The following is a 23,498-nucleotide window of genomic DNA, read 5'->3' as shown; positions in this document are numbered from 1 at the left end:
CACAACCATGAAATCCTGTGTGCTGCCCCCAAATGTCTTTCAGTTGCCCGAAGATACTTTCCAAAGCATCATACCTTTTAGAAGCTTTTAAAGATCTTAATTTGATCATGACCAGCTCCTTCCACCCTTTCCCACATTCAGTGAATTGGGTTCATCTTCACACATGAAAAATGCGTTTGTTTCAGCAATCACACTTTTAATTTCATGCTCTGATTTGGAAATTAGAATTCATGCAATAGATTGAGTACACGGTTAAAATTAGCAACAATTTCTCACATTTTCCTTACATTATCCTTGTTATGGCTCTGTTTTAAACTAAATGTTTATAATTGGAAGTATAAAAAAATACTGTGTTAAAAGTCATAGGTAAAAGAGGAGGAAACAGGTGGGGATCCAGAATATACATTACTGAAATAAGTGCTTTTTTAAAAAAAAAAATCTGTTGAAATTTAATTCCTAATTTTCATGTTTGTTCTTTAAGAACAAATCACAAGTATTGTGCTTACAGTCTTTAGCATAAAAATGAATTCGTTTTTTAAAAGCATTACAATTTTAAAAAGAGTTTCTTTAACTAATGGCTAAGTAGATTTTCTCTCAAACATTTGAGTAACCCCCAGTATTTAGAATTGTTTTAAATAATCATAGCATAAACATTTTAACTGCTGTAAGCACTATTTTTTCCAGAATTGCTTCAAGTTTCCAGCCCAAAAGGTTGATTTTAAAATGTTTAAGAAAAAAATAAAATAAAGGAAGAAGGTATCAGAATTTAACCCCCCGACAAGAGGGAAGGGATATAGTAGAAAATATAAATGCTATACATTGATATACCTCCAAGTGAGATGGCAACCAACCCTGTGTAACGTTTCAGTGGTATCCATTTGTAAAAGCCGTTGCAATCAAAGGCCCCTAAAATTGTACAATTGCAATTGTTACTAATGTCATACAAGGGAAGAGATGATTTTATTTACTGTTTTGCATGAATTATCAAAAATTATCAAGTCTTGGTGTTGCTAGCATGAATATTGTTGCCATCTGTTCTTGCTCATATATTTGCAAGCTCAAATTGAAGGGTGCTGAAAAGTAAATTTGAGTATCCTTAAACTGCTGTTAGTAAATGGATGGCACAAATGTATTAAAAAGGCAGACACTTTTTGAAAAAAATATTAGCGATGAAATTAAAGAGACAGCTCTGTAGATGCAAAATAATTTAAAAGACTACGCCGGTGCAGACAAAACGTAATGCTGACTGCAGCGTGATTCTTTAGAAGACAGACCACAGCGAAGGTCAGCAGCACACACCCTTTTCCAGAACAATCCAATTTTTTTTCTATAGGTGCAAAATGCAAATGAGGGTGCTGTTAAGCGGGGGTAGATGGCAGTTTAAATTGATGTGGGTCTTATCAGAATCATCTGTATTTCATCACATTCCGTTGGTCCAATGGGATTTACCAGCAACCCAGGTGACATTACAAGGGGAAAGAAATGAAACAAGGATTCAGTATACTTGGGCTATTTTTTAGCAAGTAAAATAATTTGAGGAACTTGTCTGCATTTTTGAGACAAAATAACCCAATTATGTCCATGCGTGTGCATGTCTGTGAATTTTTTTCAAAGTTGCTTTAAACTCATTTTATTAACTAGTTACGAAGATACGCAGCAGGACATTCATGCTACCACACACAATTTGAAAACAGCAGAATTAGAGGAAATGAACATTGCATGCAAAATTTGCACTCCCAAATTAGTATTTCCCCCCAAATTAGTAATTGCACCACGTTAATGTTCAACATTGTTGTTATTCATTTGAGAAAAGGTATGTTGCACAACTTGCTAACATTTCTGTGAATAATTAGGCCCTTCAAGTTTTATTCACATTATATTTCCGCTACCTCCTATACTACTCTTTTGCTTGGGATTATTAGAGCCATTCTCAAGGGAGAGATATAGTTTAATTTGGTCATGTGTTTAATTGGCTATTAAAGTGCAGGGCATGGCAACTTCCCAATGCTTCAGTTCTAACCTGGCTAAGAAGAAAGTGGGCATTCAATTTGCACAATGCAATTATAGACCATCCCTTCTTTCCCATGTTGAAGTCATAAGAGTGCGTCTATAAATGACGCAGATGTCTTATGCATACATCTGTTACACTAATGAATTTAATACAGAAATGTGTCTTGAGGAATACTCAGAGCTACAGCCTTTCCTAAGATACGGGCTTTGCCAACGAGATACTTTGGGTTACTTAAAATTAGCTCAGTGTACAATCTTTATTTGTTGTTTTGGTTCATTTCTGAAAAGCTGTCCTTTTGTTTTTTTTCCAGGATTCCAACATAAACTGCTTGCAAAGATATTAAAATATCAGTAGTCCTTGAGTTACAACACTTCATTCAGTGACCATTCAAAGTTACAATGGCACTGAAAAAAGTGACTTATGACCATTTTTGACACTTATATCCGTAACAGCATCCCCATGGTCACGTGATCAAAATTCAGACACTTGGCCACTGACTCATATTTAGGATGGTCACAGCGACCTGGGATCACATGATCCCCTTTTGTGACCTTCTGACAAGCAAAGTCAATGGGGAAGCCAGATTCACTTAACAACTGGGTTACTAACTTAATGACTGCAGTGATTCACTTGTGGCAAGAAAGGTTGTAAAATGGAGCAAAACCCACTTAAAAAATGTCTCACTTAACAACAGAAAATTTAAGTTGAAGACTATCTGAACGATGAATCATCTGGCCGAGTTTAGGGTACAGAATTTTTGTAGATGTTCTTAACGAAAAAGACACATCCCATGGGAAAGAAAAAATTAGTGTGCTCCACAGCTTGATATATCTGTGTTTTCCCTTTCTTCCATTGGTATAATACAGTATGTTAAACGGGCATCTCTCAATTGCTATGTAACTGAAATACGGGAATCCAATACACATCCAATTTCTGGCAAAAAAAATTAATCTGAATGTGGGGTCTGTCTGAATGTGGTTTCTAGCAAGTCCAGAGAAATAGGTAGCATGCAGTCTCTATCAAAATGGGAGTCCTCTGTTATATGGAATCTATAGATCCTGTGTGTGTGAATAAATAGATTCAAGGCAGTGTCCAATTCATAGGACAGGGCCCCAGACCGTGTTGCTTTGAAAGGTTCCATAGAAGAGCATTGCAGGGCCAACAGATTTTATTCACTCTAGAGCTTCTGCAAGAGAAGAAACAGGAAGACAAAGAGAGTTACTTACAGCAATTCCATGCCCAAAGCCAGAGCCAGGCTGGGGGCTGGCAGCACTTATGTAGTTACCCACACCGGAGTCTTGACTGGCTGTACCGTAGAGGTCTGCAACTGGACCCGGGCTGTTTGCCCCTGGAAATCCTCCGGGCCGGGCTGGATTGGAGCCTGCCGGGGAAGCAGGTGCGCCAAAATTCGGTTGAGCACTGTAGCTATTCAAGACTGGTGTGCAGAGAATAAAGCTGGGTATGAGGCCATAAGCTGAGCATGCAGAGTTATTACAAAGCCAAACACTAATAAAAACAGCCTAGGTCCAACTTCTAACACTTAACCAAGGCCATGCGATAAGAGAGCGAGTACTCAATAAAAGTCAGCCCATACTACTAAGAAGCTTAGAGCTCCAAATATAGAGAAATATGTATAGAGAGAGAGAGAGAGAGAGGAAAAAAAAATCATTCAACACACTACTGCAACCAGAGACTGTATAGGTGGTCAGTTTCACCAAATTATCACAAAAATATGTATTTTCTGACATCTGATTTGATGCTCATGCAGTAGTAAAATGGGTTTTCTAGATCTGGGCACGTTGAGACAGCATTCACATCCCATGCAAACTACAAAGGAACTAGTTTTAGACTACACATTGTGTTAATATTGATATTAATGTTGACAGCAGAGAAAGCAAATCACACTTAGAAAAACTTTTTCGGGTGGGTGGGGGAGGAGCGGAATCCACTGAAAACTTTCAAACAATACATCCCGCCTGCCCGCCCACTTCTTTTACTACGGAAGAGACGTGAAGGTTTGGAGGTTTGAAATGTTTTTTTTTTCTTTAAATAAAAACAAACAAACAAATGATAATGTAATGGAACACTTGGGAGTGTTTGATATACGGAAGAGGAGTAGTTTTGTTTCCCTTTCCCCTTCTAGTGTGGAGAAACGAGTGCCTTTCTCCCTCTCCAACTATTAATTAGGTAGAATACGAGGAGGAATGAGTAGCCAGAAGCTGAATAAGTCTGCATCCTGAAACTTAATTATTTCCAAAAAGAAAACATATAAATTGTAATAAGACAATCCTTACAGCTGGAACATCTTAGGCAGTTCACTTTCATGACTATTTTTTCTAAAGGGAATTAGATTAGCAAGATTGTCATGGAAAGCACTGAACTGTTAGGTGTTTACTTCAGACAGAGAGAGAGAGAGAGAGACAAAAGAAAGAAAGAAAGAAAGAAAGAAAGAAAGAAAGAAAGAAAGAAAGAAAGAAAGAAAGAAAGAGAGAGAGAGAGAGAGAGAGAAAGGGAGAATTGCTGGAGACCCAAACCCTGCTACCTGTCTATGCTAAGAAAAGCAGAGCTGTTTTCTTCAGCTGATTGTTCATGACCTTTCAAAATGTATGGCTTAATTATTAAATGAACTTTTCTGTCACTAGTCTGTCTGTAATCCCTAGAGATGACGGTACTTAGATATATAAAACAACAACAGCTAGGAGGAAGGATACCTCTCTGGTCATGGCCCTGCCTCACAACAACGCAACTGGGTCGATGGTGCTATACAGAAGTATGGCCAAAAAAAAAAAAAAGTCCAATTAGTGCCTGCGATGGTGGGATGGAAACTCTGCCAGGCTTTATGGGCATTGCACTAAACGTAACAACCGGCAGAGCTTTGCTCGTCCTGTCATGCCACCATCTTGACTTTTCAGCCACATGACATCCCTGGCACTATATGAAGGGAGCCATAGCAAGGAAATAAATCTCTAGAGAGCTGAATTTATCCCAGTCGGACCCAGCACACAAAGGGTTTAACTAACTCTATACCATTAGTTATATTATATGGAAATGCCGAAGCTCATATAGTTCACACATTTTGTTGAACTGATCCTTCAAAGGAAAGAACCGAAGAAGAGCGACAGAAAAGGCAAGGCTCAACATTTCCAAATTCATTTCAAAAGCTGGTTAGTGGAGAACACATTTCCTAAACCCTGGTTGGCCAGACAGACAAGCATCAGTTGGAATGACTTGGCCACCTCAGTCAATGAGAAGGGAGACAGTGCGACCGGATGCTCCCACAGCCACAAAGGAAGGACCTAACTGGGTTAGATCGGTTGCAATTAAGCACTTTTTAACATACGTTTTAGGCAAACAAACACACGTTTGAGTACTTTGATTTTCTTTCCATTCATGAAAGATGCAAGTTTCCCGAACATGTTAACATGGCATGTAAGTCTGATTCTTCCCATTTTCCTCCCTCCCCATGCTGGCTCGGACAAGTTATTACTGTACATCTGAGGTAATTTCACATGAGTTCTCTGTCTGCTCTTTGCAAAAGTCACTACTTTATTTAGGCTCAAGGAGTTATTTGTTTACCTAAGGAAACTGTGCAAATATACACATCTACTGGGAAAGTTTTCAATCTCTTAACAGCCACCTCCATGGTTAGAAAAAAAAAATCTGCATGGCTGGTTGGGGATAAACCACATCTAGTTCAGTTTATAGCAATTTCCTGAGCAATGTGTCATCTATGGTTAAAGAACTAGTGTTTGCTTGGTAGAGGGCAAATGGGAAGGGTTGCCTGTTCAGAGAGAGAGGGAGAAACATACAGGTAATCCCCCACTTACGACTGGTCACTTAATGACCATTCAAAGTTACAACAGACCCTCCCCAAAGCTAATTATGACCAATTTTTGAAGTTATGATGGCTTGGAGGTCTTCTAGTTCAATCCCCTGCTCAGGGCATCTTGCCCATTTGGCAGCCAGCTCAGTTTCATTGCCACTGACAGCGTCCCATGGTCACATGACTGCAATTTGTGACATATTTTGGCCACTTTCTGGAATTTACTTATAGTTTCTGGCAACCACCCCCCTCTCTCCCTGAACTCATTGCAGAAAATTGATTTGATTAACAGCTGCAGTGGGCGCTTAACTGCCACAAAAAATGTTAAAAAAAAAAAGGTCTGGCCTCAGCTTACAACTATAAGAACTGGGCTCAATTCCAGTCGTAAGTCAAGGACTAACTGTAATGTACAAAGAGACGGGGAAGTCCATGTGGTGGCACCGCTTACAACTGACAAGGAGGAGAAGGTGAGCGGGATCAAAAATATGGAAAAACAAAGCCGTTTTAAACGATATTGAAGATTAAACGTCAAGCTAACTTTTTCTTTTTTCGTTTTCACTCATGAAGAAAAACATCCAGCTGAGATATTCAGAGGCCTTTTATTAAGTTGCTGGAGCAGACTTTTGTTTTCCAGTTCAGTAAAGTAGATATTGGCCTTGCTGACAGCTCACCAGAATGCTTTCCTTTTGCCAGGCGAATGAACACGTTGGCCTCGGAAAGCAATGACATGCACAGACACACATGGGCTCCACATGGAAGCAGCTTTAAATCGCACCATATGGAAGCCGTGCTTGGTTTGAGCGGAGGAGAAGCTCCTCATAACGTCAGGCAGTTCGGGTAAGGTGGCAGCTCAGCACGCGAACAGTTTAACACTAAAAGTCTGAGGCAGAAAGTTTTAGATAGAATGGGTAGGTGGGTGGGGAATGGGATTTTTATCTTTTTCTTCTATTGCTTAAAACAGGGGTCCCCAAACTTGGCAGCTTTAAGACTTGTGGACTTCAACTCCCAGAATTCTCCAGCCAGCTAGGGAGAATTCTGGGAGTTGAAGTCCATAAGTCTTAAAGCTGCCAAGTTTGAAGACCTCTGGCTTAAAAGAACCGGTGGTTTCATGGATCTGGAGGTCTTTCCTGAGTACTTCCTAAAGAACACAAGGAAGATTTCAGGGTCTGACCTGCTCTTTCTCCAGCTTTGCTTAAGCTTGCTGGGACAGAAAGGTCTTCTTTGGAGACCTGGGACTCGGGGTTGCAGTGATGTGCAAGCGGAAGCTCTTCTTTTTAGATTCGGTGCCGTACAATTCCATGTGTTAGCAAAGGTGGAAATAAGAAATTGTGGTCTTCTTTGAAGGTAGGAATAAGAATAATAGCCAGGCCAGACTGGGAAGGACTGAACTGCTTTAGGTGGAGATGGAAGGAAATAACTAGCTGATGCGTATTGGAACTTAGCGGGACTGTCTCCCCATCTATTTAAGGCCCTGGTTTTATGGACATTGTTGATAGCTAAGGTATTTTAATGTTATAAAAATACTTTGACACTATGGCTGATCATATGACCTTATTTTTTTTTTTAAAAAAACCCCAAATTGTCCAATTTTAATATCTGATGGAAAGAGATGCCAAGTGGTCAGGGATCTTCCCCATTCCAGAATTAGGCCTAAATTCAATTAACATGCTCAGCTAAGAAAGTTTGCACCAAGGAAAATGCAGCCATGCTTCAATCTCTTCTTCCAAATGACCTCTGGAATCTACATCCCCATAGCTGGGGCACCCATTTGTGGAGTCACAGAAATCTAAATAGACTCATTTACTTCAGTAGAGTTGCTCACTAAGATGCCAAGAACAATAAATTGCCAAGTGGACAATTTGAAGGAAAGTAAGAGTGAACATTGCTAGCTGCCAGAAAAGAAAAAAGCCCAGAATCGAGTGGATGTGATTCTACTGAGCTAGGGCTGCAGAAAAACCTTGGTTACGTAGGAAAAACCTGGCTAGAGGAAAAACATATATATATATATTTATTTATACCCCAGTCTCGTCTCCCCCATCCCTCAATCATTCCATCCCTAAATTATTGTAAATTCCCTAAAATACTGTAATTTCCTTACAGAACAACAATCCAGAGCTGACCATATTGGTTCCATGCTCTGTTCTATAGCTTCTTCTGTCAATAGTTGGTCAGTTGTTGTATGTCACAAAGTAAAAACGTTTACTTAAATTGGGCTTGGAGATGAATATTTACTGTAACAAGATGGAAAATTACAGCTTAGGGATAAATCGATGAAGATTCTCAGTCATCCAGGTAGAACTGCCTGGAAGTCGAGTCATGGCAACTGGATTTATTGTCTTGTTGGATGTGAGACGTTTCGCTGCAGCTTCACCCAAGCAGCTTCTTCAGTCTGAAGAAGTTGGTAGGCGGCGAGTCGTTGGAATCTGCCAACTTCCTAAAATTCTTAGGGGTATTTAAGAAACGTCTCCAAGTACCATACACTTTGGAGAAGAAATCCTGAAGTGCGGGGAGACCCCTAAGAATTGTAAGAGTTGGCACATTCCAACGATTCTCTGCCTACTCAGATACCCCCCAAACAATTTGTTCCGGCTGAAGAAGCTGCTTGGATGGACAACGAAACATCTCAAACAAGGAGCTTGGTGGCGCAGCAGACTAAAGCAGACTGTTATTAACACCAGCTGCCTGCAATTACTGCAAGTTCAAATCTCACCAGGCTCGAGGTTGACTCAGCCTTCCATCCTTTCTAAGGTAGGTAAAATGAGGACCCAGATTGTGGGGGCAATAAGATGACTTTGTGTAAATATACAAAAGGATGAAGGCTATTGCTTAACGCACTGTAAGCCGCCCTGAGTCTCCAGAGAAGGGCGGCATATAAATCAAATTAAAAAAAAAAACCAAAAAAAACCCCAAGAAGACCGTAAGTCCAGTTGCCACAATTCGACTTCCAGATGATAGTTTGGATACTTTCTGGAAGTCCAGTTGCCTCTTGAAAAAGCACCTTTGGGATAACCATTACCTGGATGACTGAGAATATCCATGAACTAGCTTTCTTCTGCTCTCAAACACAACCCTTGTAATGGACAAAGCAACCCTGAGAGGAGGCAAAATATGACGGGGTGCCCCTTTGTTTGGTTAACAAATGGTCTTTTCCAGAATTTCTCCACTGTTACCTATGGGTGAAAAGGAGGCGCGTTTGAAGCAGAGGAAATTTTGGGTGTTTCTGAACTAAACTGAGGAGAACCCTGAAGGACAAAACTATGGAAACTGTCTCGCCCAAGACTTTGAAAAAGGGATCTGACACCTTTAAGAAATAAATAAATGAACAAAGGGAATAAGCCAGCTAAGCAGTCACAATTATAGGGTCCACATGAATCAGGGACATGGCCAAAATGAGTCCTTGTATTCGTTTAGTCTGCTCTTTGCTGAACTGAGTTTTTTAAATGTACTTGAAGTAAAAATGCATTTATGCAACTGCAGTCATGCGTTATGGATGCTCCACTATGTTTTGAAGCACCCCAATCAACTATGCATGTTTTCAGTGAGAGGATAAAATAATGTGGCGTACTTCAGGGCCATTTCATAAAATAGCAGGGTTTAACTTCTGCTGATAATATGTATGCTAGGCATCACAAGGGTCAGGAAAATATTTTCCAGCTTACCACACACAAATCATTGCTTAGGTGTAGTCTTCATTGGTATGCTGATTGTTATCATAGTGCAAGGTGATTTGAAAGGGTCTAGAGATGGTGGGGGGAGTCCAGAGCAAAAGCAATGCTTTAAAATCTAGGGGGAAAAAAAATCTCCCGGTTGACCTGGATAGGCCACAGATTTGGAAAAGCGTGACCTATTACAGTTAGTCTTCAACTTACAACCGTTCATTTAATGACTGAAATTACGACAGTGCTGAAAAAAAAAATGCCATTGACTGGTTCTTGTACTTACAACCGTCACAGCGTCCCCATGGTCATGACAACTTTCCCATGAGGCTTCCAACAAGCAAAGTTAACGGAGGAACTTGGATTCCTTTAATGACCTTGTAATTTGCTTAACGACCATGTGAGTCACTTAATGACCATGGTAAAAAAAGGTATAGTAAAATCAGGTGCAACTTACTTAATGATTGCATTACCTAGCCATAGACGTTCCAATCCCAGTTGTGGATGTAAATCGAGGACTACCTGTATGTCTTTGTTACGGAGTAAATGAAGAACTTACTTCAGCTGTTTCAAAGCAAGGACAGTGGTAACTGCAGCAATTTCTCTTATACTGATGATGACTATAAGAGTATAAGTGGTAATTATCCACTTCTTATCCAAGTATGAGCTGTGGTAGCAGAGTGGTTAGAAATGCAGTCCTTCAGGCTACTTCTACTGACTGCCAACTACCCGCAATTTGTCAGTTCGATTCCTGACCGGCTCAAGGTTGACTCAACTTTCCATCCTTCCAAGGTTGGTAAAATGAGGACCCAGATTTTTGGGGGGCAATATGCTGACTCTGTAAAACTGCTTAGAGAGGGCTATAAAACACTGAAGCGGTATATAAATCTAAGTGCTATTGCTGTTGCTATCCTTTGATAAGCCTAAATCAGCTCCCCGTGTATTACTGCATACCTTTATACCTAAGCTTTTTCCTATAAACATTCCTATAATACACTTTGGAAAAATCATTAGAAAGCATTGAGAAAAACCTCCTTTCACTGCTATTAAGTATACCCATATCACACACTGTTTGTGCATTCAGGAACTAGAAAATTTGAACAAAACTATTTAGTATGGTAAATCAAGAGTAATTTCCCACTGCCCAAGGATCACTTCTTATACTAGCCATGGGTGCAGAATTGCCGTGTCACACTCAAATGCAAAAAAAGAAGGCAAAGATTTCGAGATGTTCCAGACATATCTTGATGTCTGTAAAATATTTAACAAAGTGCCATTGTGATTTACAGACTAGTTACATGATAACTGAATCGTAGACAATTAAATGGATATATAGCTGGCTCAAAAATCACACTCCAAGGGTGTTCATCTACAGTTCTTCATCCAAGGGGAGAGATGTGGGCTATCATGAGGTTGGGCCCTGCATCCTTCAATATTTTTATTAATGATGGGGACAAAAAAGTGAAAGGAATTTATAAAAAATAATAAATAGCCTATATCTTAGAAGTTATAAATAAAATTTAAAACATTTATGATGGGTTAAGGAAATGGGCTGAAAAATAACAGAACGAAAATAGTCAAGTGCAAAATCCTTAACTTAGAAAACAGAAATTGAATACATAGGCATAGATTAAGGAATGCATGTGTTGGAAAATATGTTGGAATAGAGAGGATTGCAAACACAATATGATCTTGAAGTGTGTTGGGGCTTCAGAAAAAGTGTGTGAAAATTTAGGCTGCCTTAGCAGAAATACAGTTTTCAAATCATGGGATGTAATAGCTTGGTGTTGGTCTGACTCCACCCCAATTGTATCCAATACATAGGTATTAATTTAAAGAGGATCAACAAGGATGATCAGACAAATAGAGAAAAAGTGGAAATGAAAAGATCTGAGAATGTTTATTAGGGAGAAAAGATGAGTGATGGAGAATAGGACAGCACTCCTCAAATATGGAAAGGATGCCATTTAACTGCCTAGAGTTGCTCGATAAGAGAGATGGAAGGTATACTATTTGAATGAATGAATGAATGAATGAATGAATGAATGAATGAATGAATACTCAAGTCCTCTTCTTCCACTTCAAAATGCAGGATTTGGAATTACGTAAGACCAGGACCAGAGATAGCCTCAAAGTCTTGAGAATGCCCCCTTATTTAATCAGGCTGGGCCATACCATTTGATAAGAAAAATGAGGATTGGTAATATTTTGGGTGGTGCCTTCTAGATGACCCCACCCCAATACAGACCTCTACAGAAAAGCAACTGCTGGCTGAATATTACAAAAACAAAACAAAACCCAACAACCTTCCTAGCAGTTAGTGCAACTCAACAGTGGAATCAATGACCACCCCGGACTCCTGGACAGTGAGCTTCGTCACAACATCTGTGTTCAAACCCAGGCTGGCCGTCTCTGGGGAATGTTTTAAACTGGATTCCTGCACTGAGCAAAGGGTTGGACTCAGTGGTCTAAAGCAGGGATCTCCAACCTTGGCAACTTTTAAGACTTGTGGACTTCAATTCTCAGAATTTCTCAGCCAGCTTTGGGAGTTGAAGTCCACAAGTCTTAAAGATGCCAAGGTTGGAGACCCCTGGTTTAAGTCCCAATTCTCACCTTCTTTCTACATGCCCTACATGTTATAAAATCTTGGGAGAAAGGATTTGAGGGAACTGAAGCACAGCTGGCATCTCATACTCCAATCTCACCAGATGGTTTAGAAACAAACACCTTGGAGACAAGAGGATGTGGCTGACATACTTTCACAGTACAACCGCCCGGATCCCACAAGGGCCTCAAAAGTAAGCAATGTGATTTTTTTTTTTTTAAAAGGAGAGAGTAGGAATCTGATTTGGACTAAAAACAAATCTCTTAAATAAGCCCCTAAGAGGGAAGGTGAAAAGGAAAGGATTCACAGAATTTAAGTACTTAAAATCAGATTGAGGCATCAGAGAATATAAATTGTACAGGGTGTGCACGTTTTTTTTAAAAAAAGAACTTTCCGATTTAAACTAAACCAAAAGCCATTGCTTGATTTTTTTCATCCAGAGGAAGAGTGTTGGCTTTTCCAACGAGGAATGAATCCACATGTTTTATCTTAGGATGCATTTGAATTGCATCATATCAACCAAATCCATCTGAATAAAAGACTTACAGAGTTGGAAGGGACCTTGGAGGTCTTCTAGTCTAACCCCCTGCTCAGGCAGGAAACCCTATATACCGTTTCAGACAAATGGTTGTCCAATCTCTTAAAACCTACAGTGTTGGAGCACTGTACCTGGCGATACCTCTTAATGTACCCTTCCCCCCTTATTTATTTCCATGTTTGGGGAAGAATCGTGTCCAACATTTTCTCTAGCATTTTGTCTTCCTAATAAGAATTCTTCCTAGCACACATACTGGGTAGAGAGAGACAGAGAATACCATAACTGGGAAATAACATTTCCTTTAAGTATTACTAAAGATGCTGCTAAGAAGCGACAGAAAACCCCCAGATATCCAGTGTGATCTGAGCCATCAAATGATTAATTGCTTAGCTTTCCTGTGGGAAAAAAAAAGGTTCATGAAAAATATTGCTTTTTAAAAGCATTGCAAATGCAGAGGAATCAAGATTCCAACATGCATATTAGTATACGATGTTTCTGTTCTCATGACATGTTTAATGTAGTCATGGGGATGAGGCTACCATAGCATGTGAATGGAAAACCAGGTTAATTGACTCAGTCAATTAACAAAAGTGAGTTATGTTTGGTATTAAATAACACCAAGTCTGCCTTAAGGCTACACTTAACTCTCTTCAGTTAACTCTGTGAAGGGCACTTCCACATGGTGTCACTTGCCATTTCCAGTTCCTTCAAGCTGTTGTTAAGTTAGGTACACTATAAATGACTAAAAAGTGCTCATTTAGTAAATGTTTCCACTTCAGCTTGGAGGAAAAGAGAAAAGAATGCTGTAAGGCCCTATACTGGGCCATGTGCTCTTCTACATTTTTATTTATTACTTGAGTGAGAGAATTTAAGGGGCCATGTAGGTAGCTGATTGTTTAAATGAGAAAGAAATGAGAAAGAAGATGGTAGTTGAGCAGTGGGGTGACATGGATAGGATGAAAACGGAAGAGGTAGAAAGGTAGATCATGCATAAAGTTCTGCGTTTGGGCAAGAAAAAGATAGGATATAGACACGGGACAGGAAGATTTGGCTTGGAAGTAATAAACATTAAAAGGCTCTAGATGTCCTTGTTGGATTACAAGTAAAGCAGGAGGCAGCAGTGTGGTGTAACTGCTAAATAAGCAAACATCATTTTTTCTCCCCAGTGGTCACCTAAATCTCAAACAATCAAAAGATATGCTCCAGTACGAGGAACATGGGTGCAGAACTCTGAAATAAGGTGAGACCCAATACAAACTCTTGCATATTTCTCACCTCCCTCTTCTCAATATATTGTCACTTGATCAAGCTTTTCTTGTTGCCTTGAGACATTTCTTCTGAGCCATGGTGGTACAGCGGTTAGAGTGCAGTACTGCACGCTACTTCAGCTGCCTGCCGACTGCCTGCAATTTGACAGTTCAAATCTCACCAGGCTCAAGGTTGACTCAGCTTTCCATCTTTCCAGAGTGGGTAAAATGAGGACCCAGATTGTTGGGGGCAACATGCTGACTCTGTAAACCACTTAGAAAGGGCTTCTGGTTGCTTTGTTCAGGAAAGCATATGCCCAAAATACCTTTTTATGGATTTTGCATCTCTTATTTCTCTTGATCTTTCAACAGGTCAAGGTCAAGAGAACACAAAGTATGCATCCGTATTGGAAATATTTGTTATTGTACTCAAATAGACTTATATAGGTCTTGATACTACTGTTGCTCTCATTTTTCTCAAAAATGTGCACTGAAAACAACCACAAAGAGCAAAGTGAAATTTTTACCACTCCAGTGTTTTAGCCTGCGAATCACATATGCCAAATACCAGAAAAAATAGATTATGCTAAGGAAACAGCTAGTGTGTAGTGTTTAAAGGCACCAGGCTAATAAATCAGAAGATCATGAATTCTAGCCCTGCCTTAGGCACAAAACCAGCTGGGAAACTTTGGGCCAGTCCCTTTCTCTCAGCCTTAGGGCCAAAACACTTCTGAAAAGGAACCAAATCACTACCACCGCCATCATCATTATGAGAAGCACTTTGGCATAGAGCTAAATACACTGAGTTAGAAAGAGACTGTGAACTTTAGTTCTTCCTTAGACACTCCATCCCTCAACTGTAGGAACAAGGCAAGACCAAACTATTTTCCAAAAGGCACGCACATACACACCAAAAACTCCTGTGCCCTCACAACCAAGGTTTTAATTCTCTTTCATTTTGCTTCTAATCTTGCGACACTTCTAAAAGAACAAACCATATCAGTGGTAACCTAAAAAGAAATTAAGCTGTATACTCGGGTTCTGATCACATTTGCACAGCCTCCTAAACGGTGTCATTTTTAAGTCCAGAAATGAGTTTTTCTACCAGGCAGCCTTTGTGATTTTTTCTTCCAAGCTGTCTGCCATCCTGAGCAATCCGGCAGCTGCGCTGAATCTCCTCACCAATCAGCTGGAGATGAAAACATAATATCCGCCACCAGAAAACCCTAGAATAAGCCAATTCCATTTGACCATCGTGAAGTTTTATGAAGTATAGGGCAAAGCAATACTTTTGAAACAAGTAAAAATAGAAATTCACAAACAAAAATGATGAATTACTATTTTGGGCTCTTCATAAATTGGGGTCAGAGAGGTTGATGATTGCAGAGGGAGGAGGAAGAAAATGCTAAAAGCCACTATAATCTTCAGGTTTATTGGACAGTGGATCTAACCTTCCTGTCAAAGCCAACTTGCAGCTCCAAAATGAGTCTCCAGTGGGAATCTAATAAAGTATGAAAGTCAGGGTTTTTTTTATCTTCCCCTTTAGGAAACATAATGATTTGCCATGTTGTGGGGAAAAAAATGTCCCCACTTCAAATAAGGAATCAAAAGGTTTGGACATAGATGGAAAAAGTATATTTTTCTGTGATGTACAACTACTGCGTTGATTGGGTTCCCAGCCAGAAGAATGCAAAAGGCCCCAAACTAGGCAAGGTTATGGGTTATATACAGTGGTGGGTTTCAAAATTTTTTACTACCAGTTCTGTGGGTGTGACTTGGTGGGCATGGCATAGCTTTGTGAGCGTGGCAGGGGAAGGATATTGTAAAATCTCCATTCCCTCCCCACTCCAGGGGAAGGATACTGTAAAATCTCCATTCTGTCCCTGCTCCAGGGGAAGGATACTGTAAAAGGAGCCTTGGTAGTACAGTGGTTTAATGCACCCTGTTATTAACACAGCTGCCTGCAATTTCTGCAGGTTCGAATCTTACCAGGCTCAAGGTTGACTCAGCCTTCCATCCTTTCTAAGGTAGGTTAAATGAGGACCCAGTTTGTGGGGGCAATAAGCTGACTTTGTATAAATATACAAAAGTATGAAGGCTATTGCTTAACGCATTGTAAGCCGCCCTGAGTCTCCGGAGAAGGGCGGCATATAAATCAAATTAAAAAAAAATAAATCTCCATTCCCACCCCACTCCAGGAGAAGGACACTGTAAAATCTCCATTCTGTCCCCACTCCAGGGGAAGGTTTTTTTTTTTTTTAATTGATTTATATGCCGCCCTTCTCTGGAGACTCAGGGCGGCTTACAGTGCGTTAAGCAATAACGCACTGCAAAATCCTCATTTCCTCCCGATCAGCTAGGACTTGGGAGGCAGAGAATAGATGGGGGAGAATAGAATAGAATAGAATTTGTACTACTGGTTCTCCGAACTACTCAAAATTTCTGCTACCGGTTCCCCAGAACTGGTCAGAACCTGCTGAAACCCACCTCTGGTTATATACCCACAGAGGAATGATACAGAAAGCTAAGATAAAGATAAATCAAACTATAACCTTTACAACAGGAATGTAACATGCGATAACACCATACGATGACCTTACAATGACTATTCCAGCATCTCTACATTCTTTTCAACTACTTTCTATCTACCCTATCCTGATGATAGATATTAACATCATGTACCATAAACAATCAATATATACTGCATGCCTATATATTCCACCCTTTACACCAAAACAAACACAAAAATCTACTTTCTATCTTTTTGCTCTCCAGCATCATCAGGCTGCCCTCTCTTGTACTTCTGTGCCTTTTTTCATGTTTATGTTATGTATCGGTCATCATGCATGATAACCCTCCACAATTCTCTTATTCTTCATATCACCTCAGTTTCTCTGTCTGCTTAATACAGAGAAGATACAATCAATCACTTTATTCACAGGATAAACCAACCCCCTTCTAATTCAATGTACAAAACCACACGTGACTCTCAGCTACAGAAAACCACCGCATGATGTTGGTGGGTTTATACTGACTGGGGTTGGGGGGGGGACCAGTTTGGTGTAGAGTTAAGGTGCTGGCCTAGAAATCAGAAGACAGTGAATTCTAGTCTTGCCTTAGGCCGGAAAGCCAGCTGAGAGAATTTCGGCTAGTCACTCTTCTCTTAGACCAACTCACCTCATGGAGTTGTTATTGTGGGAAAAATAAGAGAAAGAGAAAGAAATATGTATAGTCACTACCTTGAGTTACTTATAAACAAAATGGGACAAAATGAATAAATGCATAGATACATAAATAAAAGGATTCGATGAAGGGAAGACAAGTTATAAAAAAAATCAGAATTTTAAAAAAGGGTGGGAAATGAAATCTCCAAAACAGGCACTAAGAAAATTAAACTAGTATTCCATATTGTGTTATTTAGCCATGTGTTTTGCTGATTGGATTAGGTCAACCTTCTCAAAAGTAAACCTCCTCAAATGTATTGGTCTGGCCGTTAACCACTATGGTGGTCCAAGATCTTGAGAGCAACAAAATTGGAAAGAGCTAGAACACTTATTTTCTTCAGACGCTATTTTTCTTTTGTTGCTTGGCTACAGAAAAATCATTATGGAAACCTTGAGGGCTCATGGAGTTCAACCCCCCCCAAAAAGGTATCATGTGCTGTTGGAAATTAAGCATTTTTAATTTAGTATACATTCCATATCTGACAAATGGGGCAGAGGACAAGTGATTGTACAAGCCTCTTGTTATGGAACATGACACCTAATTTAAATTCTCCCTGCTTTTTTCTCCTTGCTAGATTTGATATCCATCGTTCGTTGTGTGACCTTCTATGTGGGGTTTTTTTTTTTTTTTTTGTAATGCCATCATCTGGGCACAATTTCCAAATCTCATTAGGAATGCAATTATTTTCATATACACTTTTCAAGTTCATACTTCCTCCCTCCCAGACATTCTGATTATCTACCTAGAGCTTTTGAATATTATTTCTGTCACTGCTAGAGTGAGTCTTGTTGATAAAATAATGTAAGAGAGAAATTCTGAAGATCAAATTGAGCAGCAAAGTTTTTGCAACTAAATTTAACAGGCTTCATTGGCAATATTTGAAATGTAAACTAGCTCCAAACAAGTCCTTTAGATCTTCTCAATTTGATGCATTTACCTCTTGAGATTCCCAAAGTTCTCTCAGCTTCAGACCTGGCTTTCCACAGAGTGTAAATATATGGGGAAATTTGAGAATACTTTGGAATGGGTATTTTGTGTGCAATTTGTGGGTCAAGTGGTTACATGTGGTTTCTTCAGGCAGAATTATAAAGGAAAGCTTGCAGGAGGAACACTATCCAATGACCATACAAAGGAATGCAATTAAAATGATTTTGAACCAAATTAGGCTTTCTGAGTTTCTATTCAATCATGTCATGGACCTGATCAAAGCCCCTTTGGGCATCCCAATGACCTGCTGCTGGTTTGTTTTTTTTTTTTGCTTTAATTTATATGCCGCCCTTCTCCGGAGACTCAGGGCGGCTTACAATGCATTAAGCAATAGCCTTCATACTTTTGTATATTTATACAAAGTCAGCTTATTGCCCCCACAATCTGGGTCCTCATTTCACCTACCTTTGAAAGGATGGAAGGCTGAGTCAACCTTGAGCCTGGTGAGATTTGAACTTGCAGTAATTGCAAGCAGCAGTTGTTAATAACAGTGCTTTAGTCCACTGTACTACAGGCTCTGTTTTATTTATTTATTTATTTATTATGTTTATATACCGCCCTTCTCCCGAAGGACTCAGGGCGGTGAACAGCCAAGATCAAATACATAACATATAAAAATTAAAAACAATTTAAAACCAGATTAAATACTTTGGCTCATAATTGAAAACATCCCATTAAAATCCAATTTAAAATTTAAAACTGTTAAAATTAGGCTAGCCCGGCTTGCTGGAATAACAAATTCTTCAGGGCATGGCGGAAGGTGCGCAAGTCCGGGTTCCTCCGTACCTTTGGGGGCAGCTCGTTCCAGAGGGCAGGAGCCCCCACTGAGAAGGCTCTCCCCCAGGGGGTCGCCAGTCGACATTGTCTGACCGACGGCACCCCAAGGAGCCCCGCCCTATGGGAGCGTACTGGCCGGTGGGAGGCTGTTGGTAGCAGAAGGCGGTCCCGTAAATACCCAGGTTTTAATCCTAATCCACAAAGATGAACTAGGACTTCTCATCCAAGAACAACAGAATAACAGAGTAGGAAGGGACCTTGGAGGTCTTCTGAACTGACGAAGCTTCTTGGATGGGAAGCGAAATGTTTTCAAGGGGGGAAAAAAAACAAGGAAGCCCAGATGCTTTTTGAAAGAACAAATGGGATGAACTTGGATATTAACTTCAAGCCTACCTCCAAATAAATCCAATGACGAGCCAGAAAGGTCACCACCGAAAGATAAATTCTTTTCAGCAATCTAAGGAGGGATTTCCAGCTATGGATCCATTAGGCCATCTGCCTTACTACATGGATCATTACTCTGATGTGACTTCAGAAAGTAAGTGGGGAAACGCTGGTTTCCATCTTCAAAGTGATTCTCACCCCCTCCCCACCGCCCCCCAACACTTTTATATCCAGCAACGGACTTTGGTATATATAAGTCTATGAGGCAATCTGCTTGGTAAGAACGTTCGTAGGATGTTAACAGAATTTTTTTTTTTAATGTGCCCTTATGTTGGTTTTAGCATGTTGTGCAGAGTCAAAATGATCTCCTCTAAGTGGTTCGTTCTGGATGAATATTTTAAGCCTAGCAGGAGACAATTAGGCCACGCAACGAAATATGTACAACTGGAACTGATGGGTAATAGAGTTGGCATCAAAATACAAGAATGCCTGTTCTCATTTGAGTCCTCTTCCAAGTGTAAAATCCTAACTATTTAGCATTTGAATATGGAAAATTACAATTAATCTGCATGGAATTTGTGTATGCCAATGAGAATTTTGTATGCAATTATGTGTTTTGATTTAACTTGGAAAGAAATCCCAGAGGGCAGTTTATCCCAGACACCAGCCAGCTATATAACCACTGAGTTACTTTTCAGGGCTGGTTCAAGCTGATCTCTAGCATCATAGTTTACCAATCAGCAAAGGAAATATATGAACAGATTGTTGAATAATAGTTTTTCAACCCAGCTTGCAATATGGGAATAAACATTCCTCTCTCGGTTTCAGCTCAAGCTCTCAATTGCAGGGACAGTTGAATAAATCTGGATAGCACTACTCAGAATTCCAAATGAATTAGATGGCAGGGCTGCTCTAAAGTGGAATTCCTTTAACTCACAGTTAACTCGAGCGTGCAATTTGTGGGTCAAGTATTGCTCTTATGCAAAGGACTGTCATGCTGAACATGGGGCAAAATGGTCTAATTTGTTCAGAATTGTTCCAAAAGGCAGGAGAGGAAACCATGGATGTAAATGGCAAGAAAGTAGATTTCAGTTGGAGATCAATCTTCCTAACAGAGCTGTTCAACAATAAAACAGATTGTGTTTAGGAAGTGGTAGACTCTCTTTTGCCACACAGGCTGGAAAGAGAGGCTGAATGGCCATCTGTCAGGAATGCTATACTGAATATTCCTGCACTGGGCGAGTCTTGGACCAAATGATATATGAACTTTTACTTTTATGACATGAAACCTTAAATATCTGTCATCTTCCCCTCCTCTCTCCTGTCACTCAAAGATTACATTCGTAATTCATCCACTTCTTTTTTCAAATAGATATAGCTTATCATTTGTCCGAATATGGAACTGTGGTTAGTTTAAACTATGGTTATTTCAAACATTTTAGTTTCAGAGCCTCATTTTCTTTTTTCTTTGGAAAAACAAAACAAAACTGTGGTTAGATGATGGAAGCAGCTTATTTTGAGGGCTTCTGTGCACCAAATATAAACTGGAATAAGTAAAGGAAAAAGTCCCACAGACAAATAAAGGCAATGGAGGATCTTTCTGGGTGAGACTAGGAACGGTATAATTTGACACATTTCAAAACCAATTATCTAAGCGGAAAGAAAGTCAAAAATTCTCAGAACAAAAGCTAACTAAACTTAAATCAACTTTTGTTGTTGTCTTTGATTTAATATCCAGCCAGTGGTAAGAGTTCTGGAGAACCTTCCTCATTCTTTTCTGATGTTGTTTGATCTCAATAAGTGCGCGCACACACGTCAATCTATATCATTTATATTCCCCATTTCTTTATAGGCAACCTGAAGAAAGCTAATAAATCTTTCCAAACGCAAGTCTTTTAGATAAAATACCAGTACAATCAACGGAATATCTTTATGAAGTTAAAAAAGAAAGTGCAGCAACTTCACTGGGATCAAAAACAGGTCTTGAAAAAAGTCAAGGCCTCTTGCATTTTCCATTTGATTCTTCCAAGACTACAGATCCAATTCCATGGAAGAAGGCCACATCTTATCTAAGGGCATGGCAGTGGAAATCCTCTCCACATAAAATGCACTCATGCAATGGCCCTCTGCATCTTGCCAACCATTTCCCTGTCAGGCATTATGCCTCTACCCAGATGTTTATCGCATTTGGACCGACTGTTGAAAGAAATGTCACAATTCAGAATTTAAGGAAAGTTCATCCAAATTCTGAAACTAACAAGACATACATAAGAATGAACTTTGGTAGCCATGCAAACGTTCTTCTGTATGCCAAAAAATAAGAGATGCTGTTACCATAATTGTATTGCATTGTTTGCTTCCCCAAAGGAATGAAATTCCATACAAACCTGGGCTTTTAAACTGATCCGGGCTGGGAAGGTGGTGGAGGGGGGAGTTACTCGCTGAAGCAGGGTGCTCGCTACGAAGCATCTGAGCCACCCGAGGCCCCATGGAATCATAGTCCGCATACGATAATGGAGCCCGTTGGTCACCGGGCGGAGAATAGAAACCATAATCGGGGATCCCTGGAGATACAGTGACTCTATCATTGCAGATACTAGATTGGTGCTAATTTTCAATATTAAAATGTACTTTTTTTTTACAGTTATAGTCATTGAAACACAAAGCAAATATTACAAAGTAGAGTTTTGAAAACAAAATGATTCATACATGCCCCCAATATCCTTTCTGTTTTACTCAACTTTGTTGGTACAAAAACAAGACTGGATATAAAACAAGGAAACTCACCACCTCATTTACTAGAAGCCTTTTTCCAGAGCAGGAAAGACTTCAATGCATGAGAATGAAATATTGGCCCTACTGATTAAAATAATAATACATTGCAGTGAAGAACTGAAGGAAAAAGCTAATTAGAGCTAATTTTCAAAGCCTGTGAAAATTTCCTTATCCCTTGCCTACAGAAAATCTCCATCTCCCATTTATTGAGATATATAGATTTACATGAATTATGCACATTTAGACATCCATAATATCCATACCAAAAGTCAATGTGTGAGCACAAACTTTCTTAATCACAAATAGTAAATACGTCTTTCCCCTGATTTATCTTACCTCAATTGTCCTGAAGTTCTGGATTCTCCAAGACATCCTCTTTTAATACTATATCATTTAGGCACTGCAGTTAAGTGTACTATACTATCTCACAAGCCACAAGAAGTGAAGTTCTCCTTCTCAAGTCATACTTAGAACAGTAATAACTATTGCTTTTATAAGACTTGTCAGTTTAAGGTGAGCCCCACAATCAATTGATTTGAGTCAGAGAAAAAAGAGAAAGACAAATTCTCTGAAACTGCACATCATCTCAAGATTGAGAACTTCTGAGAAAATAAATACATCAAGAACAAAAATTATAGATGAAGCTCAGCTCCTCTTGTATCTTAGCAAAAGGGAGAAAATGCAGTCTGGCCCAAAATGATAAATACTACAATTCAGTCAGATTTCGGATATTTAATTTAACTTAAACTCAAAATGGTGCATCTTAAGATGGAAGCACCTTAATTTTTGAAAAGCAGTTCTCAAATAGGTTTGTGAAACGTATTTGTGCATAGATTTTAATGAAACAGGCTACCTGTTTGTCCCTTGTGTTTAAGCAAATTTGTGATGCACAAGAATAGCAGATTCCCTAACACTTGGATGGAAAATGTACACACCACTATTGCTCTTGTAATCAGCAAAGGGTTCTTTAGCAGCTGAAGAGCTTCCCGTTAATATCTCTATGTAACCGCTGGGTAAGGACATCTGTTGGTTGAAGGTCAAGTATTGCCAATATTATTCAAAGTGTTGGCCATCATTTATAAAGCCCTTCACGACATAGGGCCAAGTTATCTATCTGAAGGACTAGCTCCTATAGTTTTAAGAGCCAACAAAATGGGTAAGTTCTGGGTCCCCTTGATTGAACAGTTTCATCTTTGGGGACAGAGGAAATGTGCCTTCTCCATTGTGGTGCCAGGTGTAGAGACTAAGGAAGATGTCCTTGATGGACATCATTTTTAAGTCCAGAAAATGTTAGGAAGCTGCTTGGACAGGGCTTCTCTTATTCCCTGAAGGAGGAGGAGGAGAAGGCTCAGTATAATCAGACTTGCAATATTCTGTTATATTATATGCTAATCTCATTATATGTTGTTTTAGCCTTCCTGTGGAATTGATTTCATTGTCCGGTCAAGGCTGACATATGTCTTCTGGAAT

The 23,498-nt window shown here is 39.6% G+C and overlaps 1 protein-coding gene and 1 long non-coding RNA gene across 15 annotated transcripts in view; one reads left to right on the top strand and one right to left on the bottom strand.

Annotated features, from left to right (window-relative positions):
* The window catches only part of MSI2 (musashi RNA binding protein 2), a 645,448-nt gene that overhangs the window by 8,860 nt on the left and 613,090 nt on the right, over nucleotides 1-23,498 (bottom strand). For 4 of the 14 annotated variants that reach the window (XM_034420731.3, XM_034420732.3, XM_034420733.3 and 1 more), the window contains 3 exons: nucleotides 21,641-21,817; nucleotides 3,238-3,446; nucleotides 829-906 (listed from right to left, as the gene is read on the bottom strand). In XM_034420731.3, coding sequence (XP_034276622.1) covers nucleotides 865-906; nucleotides 3,238-3,446; nucleotides 21,641-21,817 — 428 coding nt within the window. In that variant the 3' untranslated portion in view covers nucleotides 829-864. The remainder of the gene's footprint in view (nucleotides 1-828; nucleotides 907-3,237; nucleotides 3,447-21,640; nucleotides 21,818-23,498) is intronic. The other 10 variants (XM_034420737.3, XM_034420738.3, XM_060693211.2 and 7 more) reach the window with 3 other exon arrangements.
* LOC117667425 (uncharacterized) lies at nucleotides 8,412-21,592 on the top strand. The gene is made up of 3 exons (XR_009622979.2): nucleotides 8,412-8,582; nucleotides 13,800-13,873; nucleotides 21,106-21,592. It is a non-coding gene; the product is annotated as an uncharacterized LOC117667425 (long non-coding RNA).

The sequence above is a fragment of the Pantherophis guttatus genome, chromosome 1, assembly GCF_059756535.1.
Source record: "Pantherophis guttatus breed Tessera chromosome 1, ASM5975653v1, whole genome shotgun sequence".
Lineage (NCBI taxonomy): Eukaryota > Metazoa > Chordata > Lepidosauria > Squamata > Colubridae > Pantherophis > Pantherophis guttatus.
Note: the sequence above shows the minus strand (reverse complement) of the source record. Positions and strands in the feature narration are given on the sequence as shown.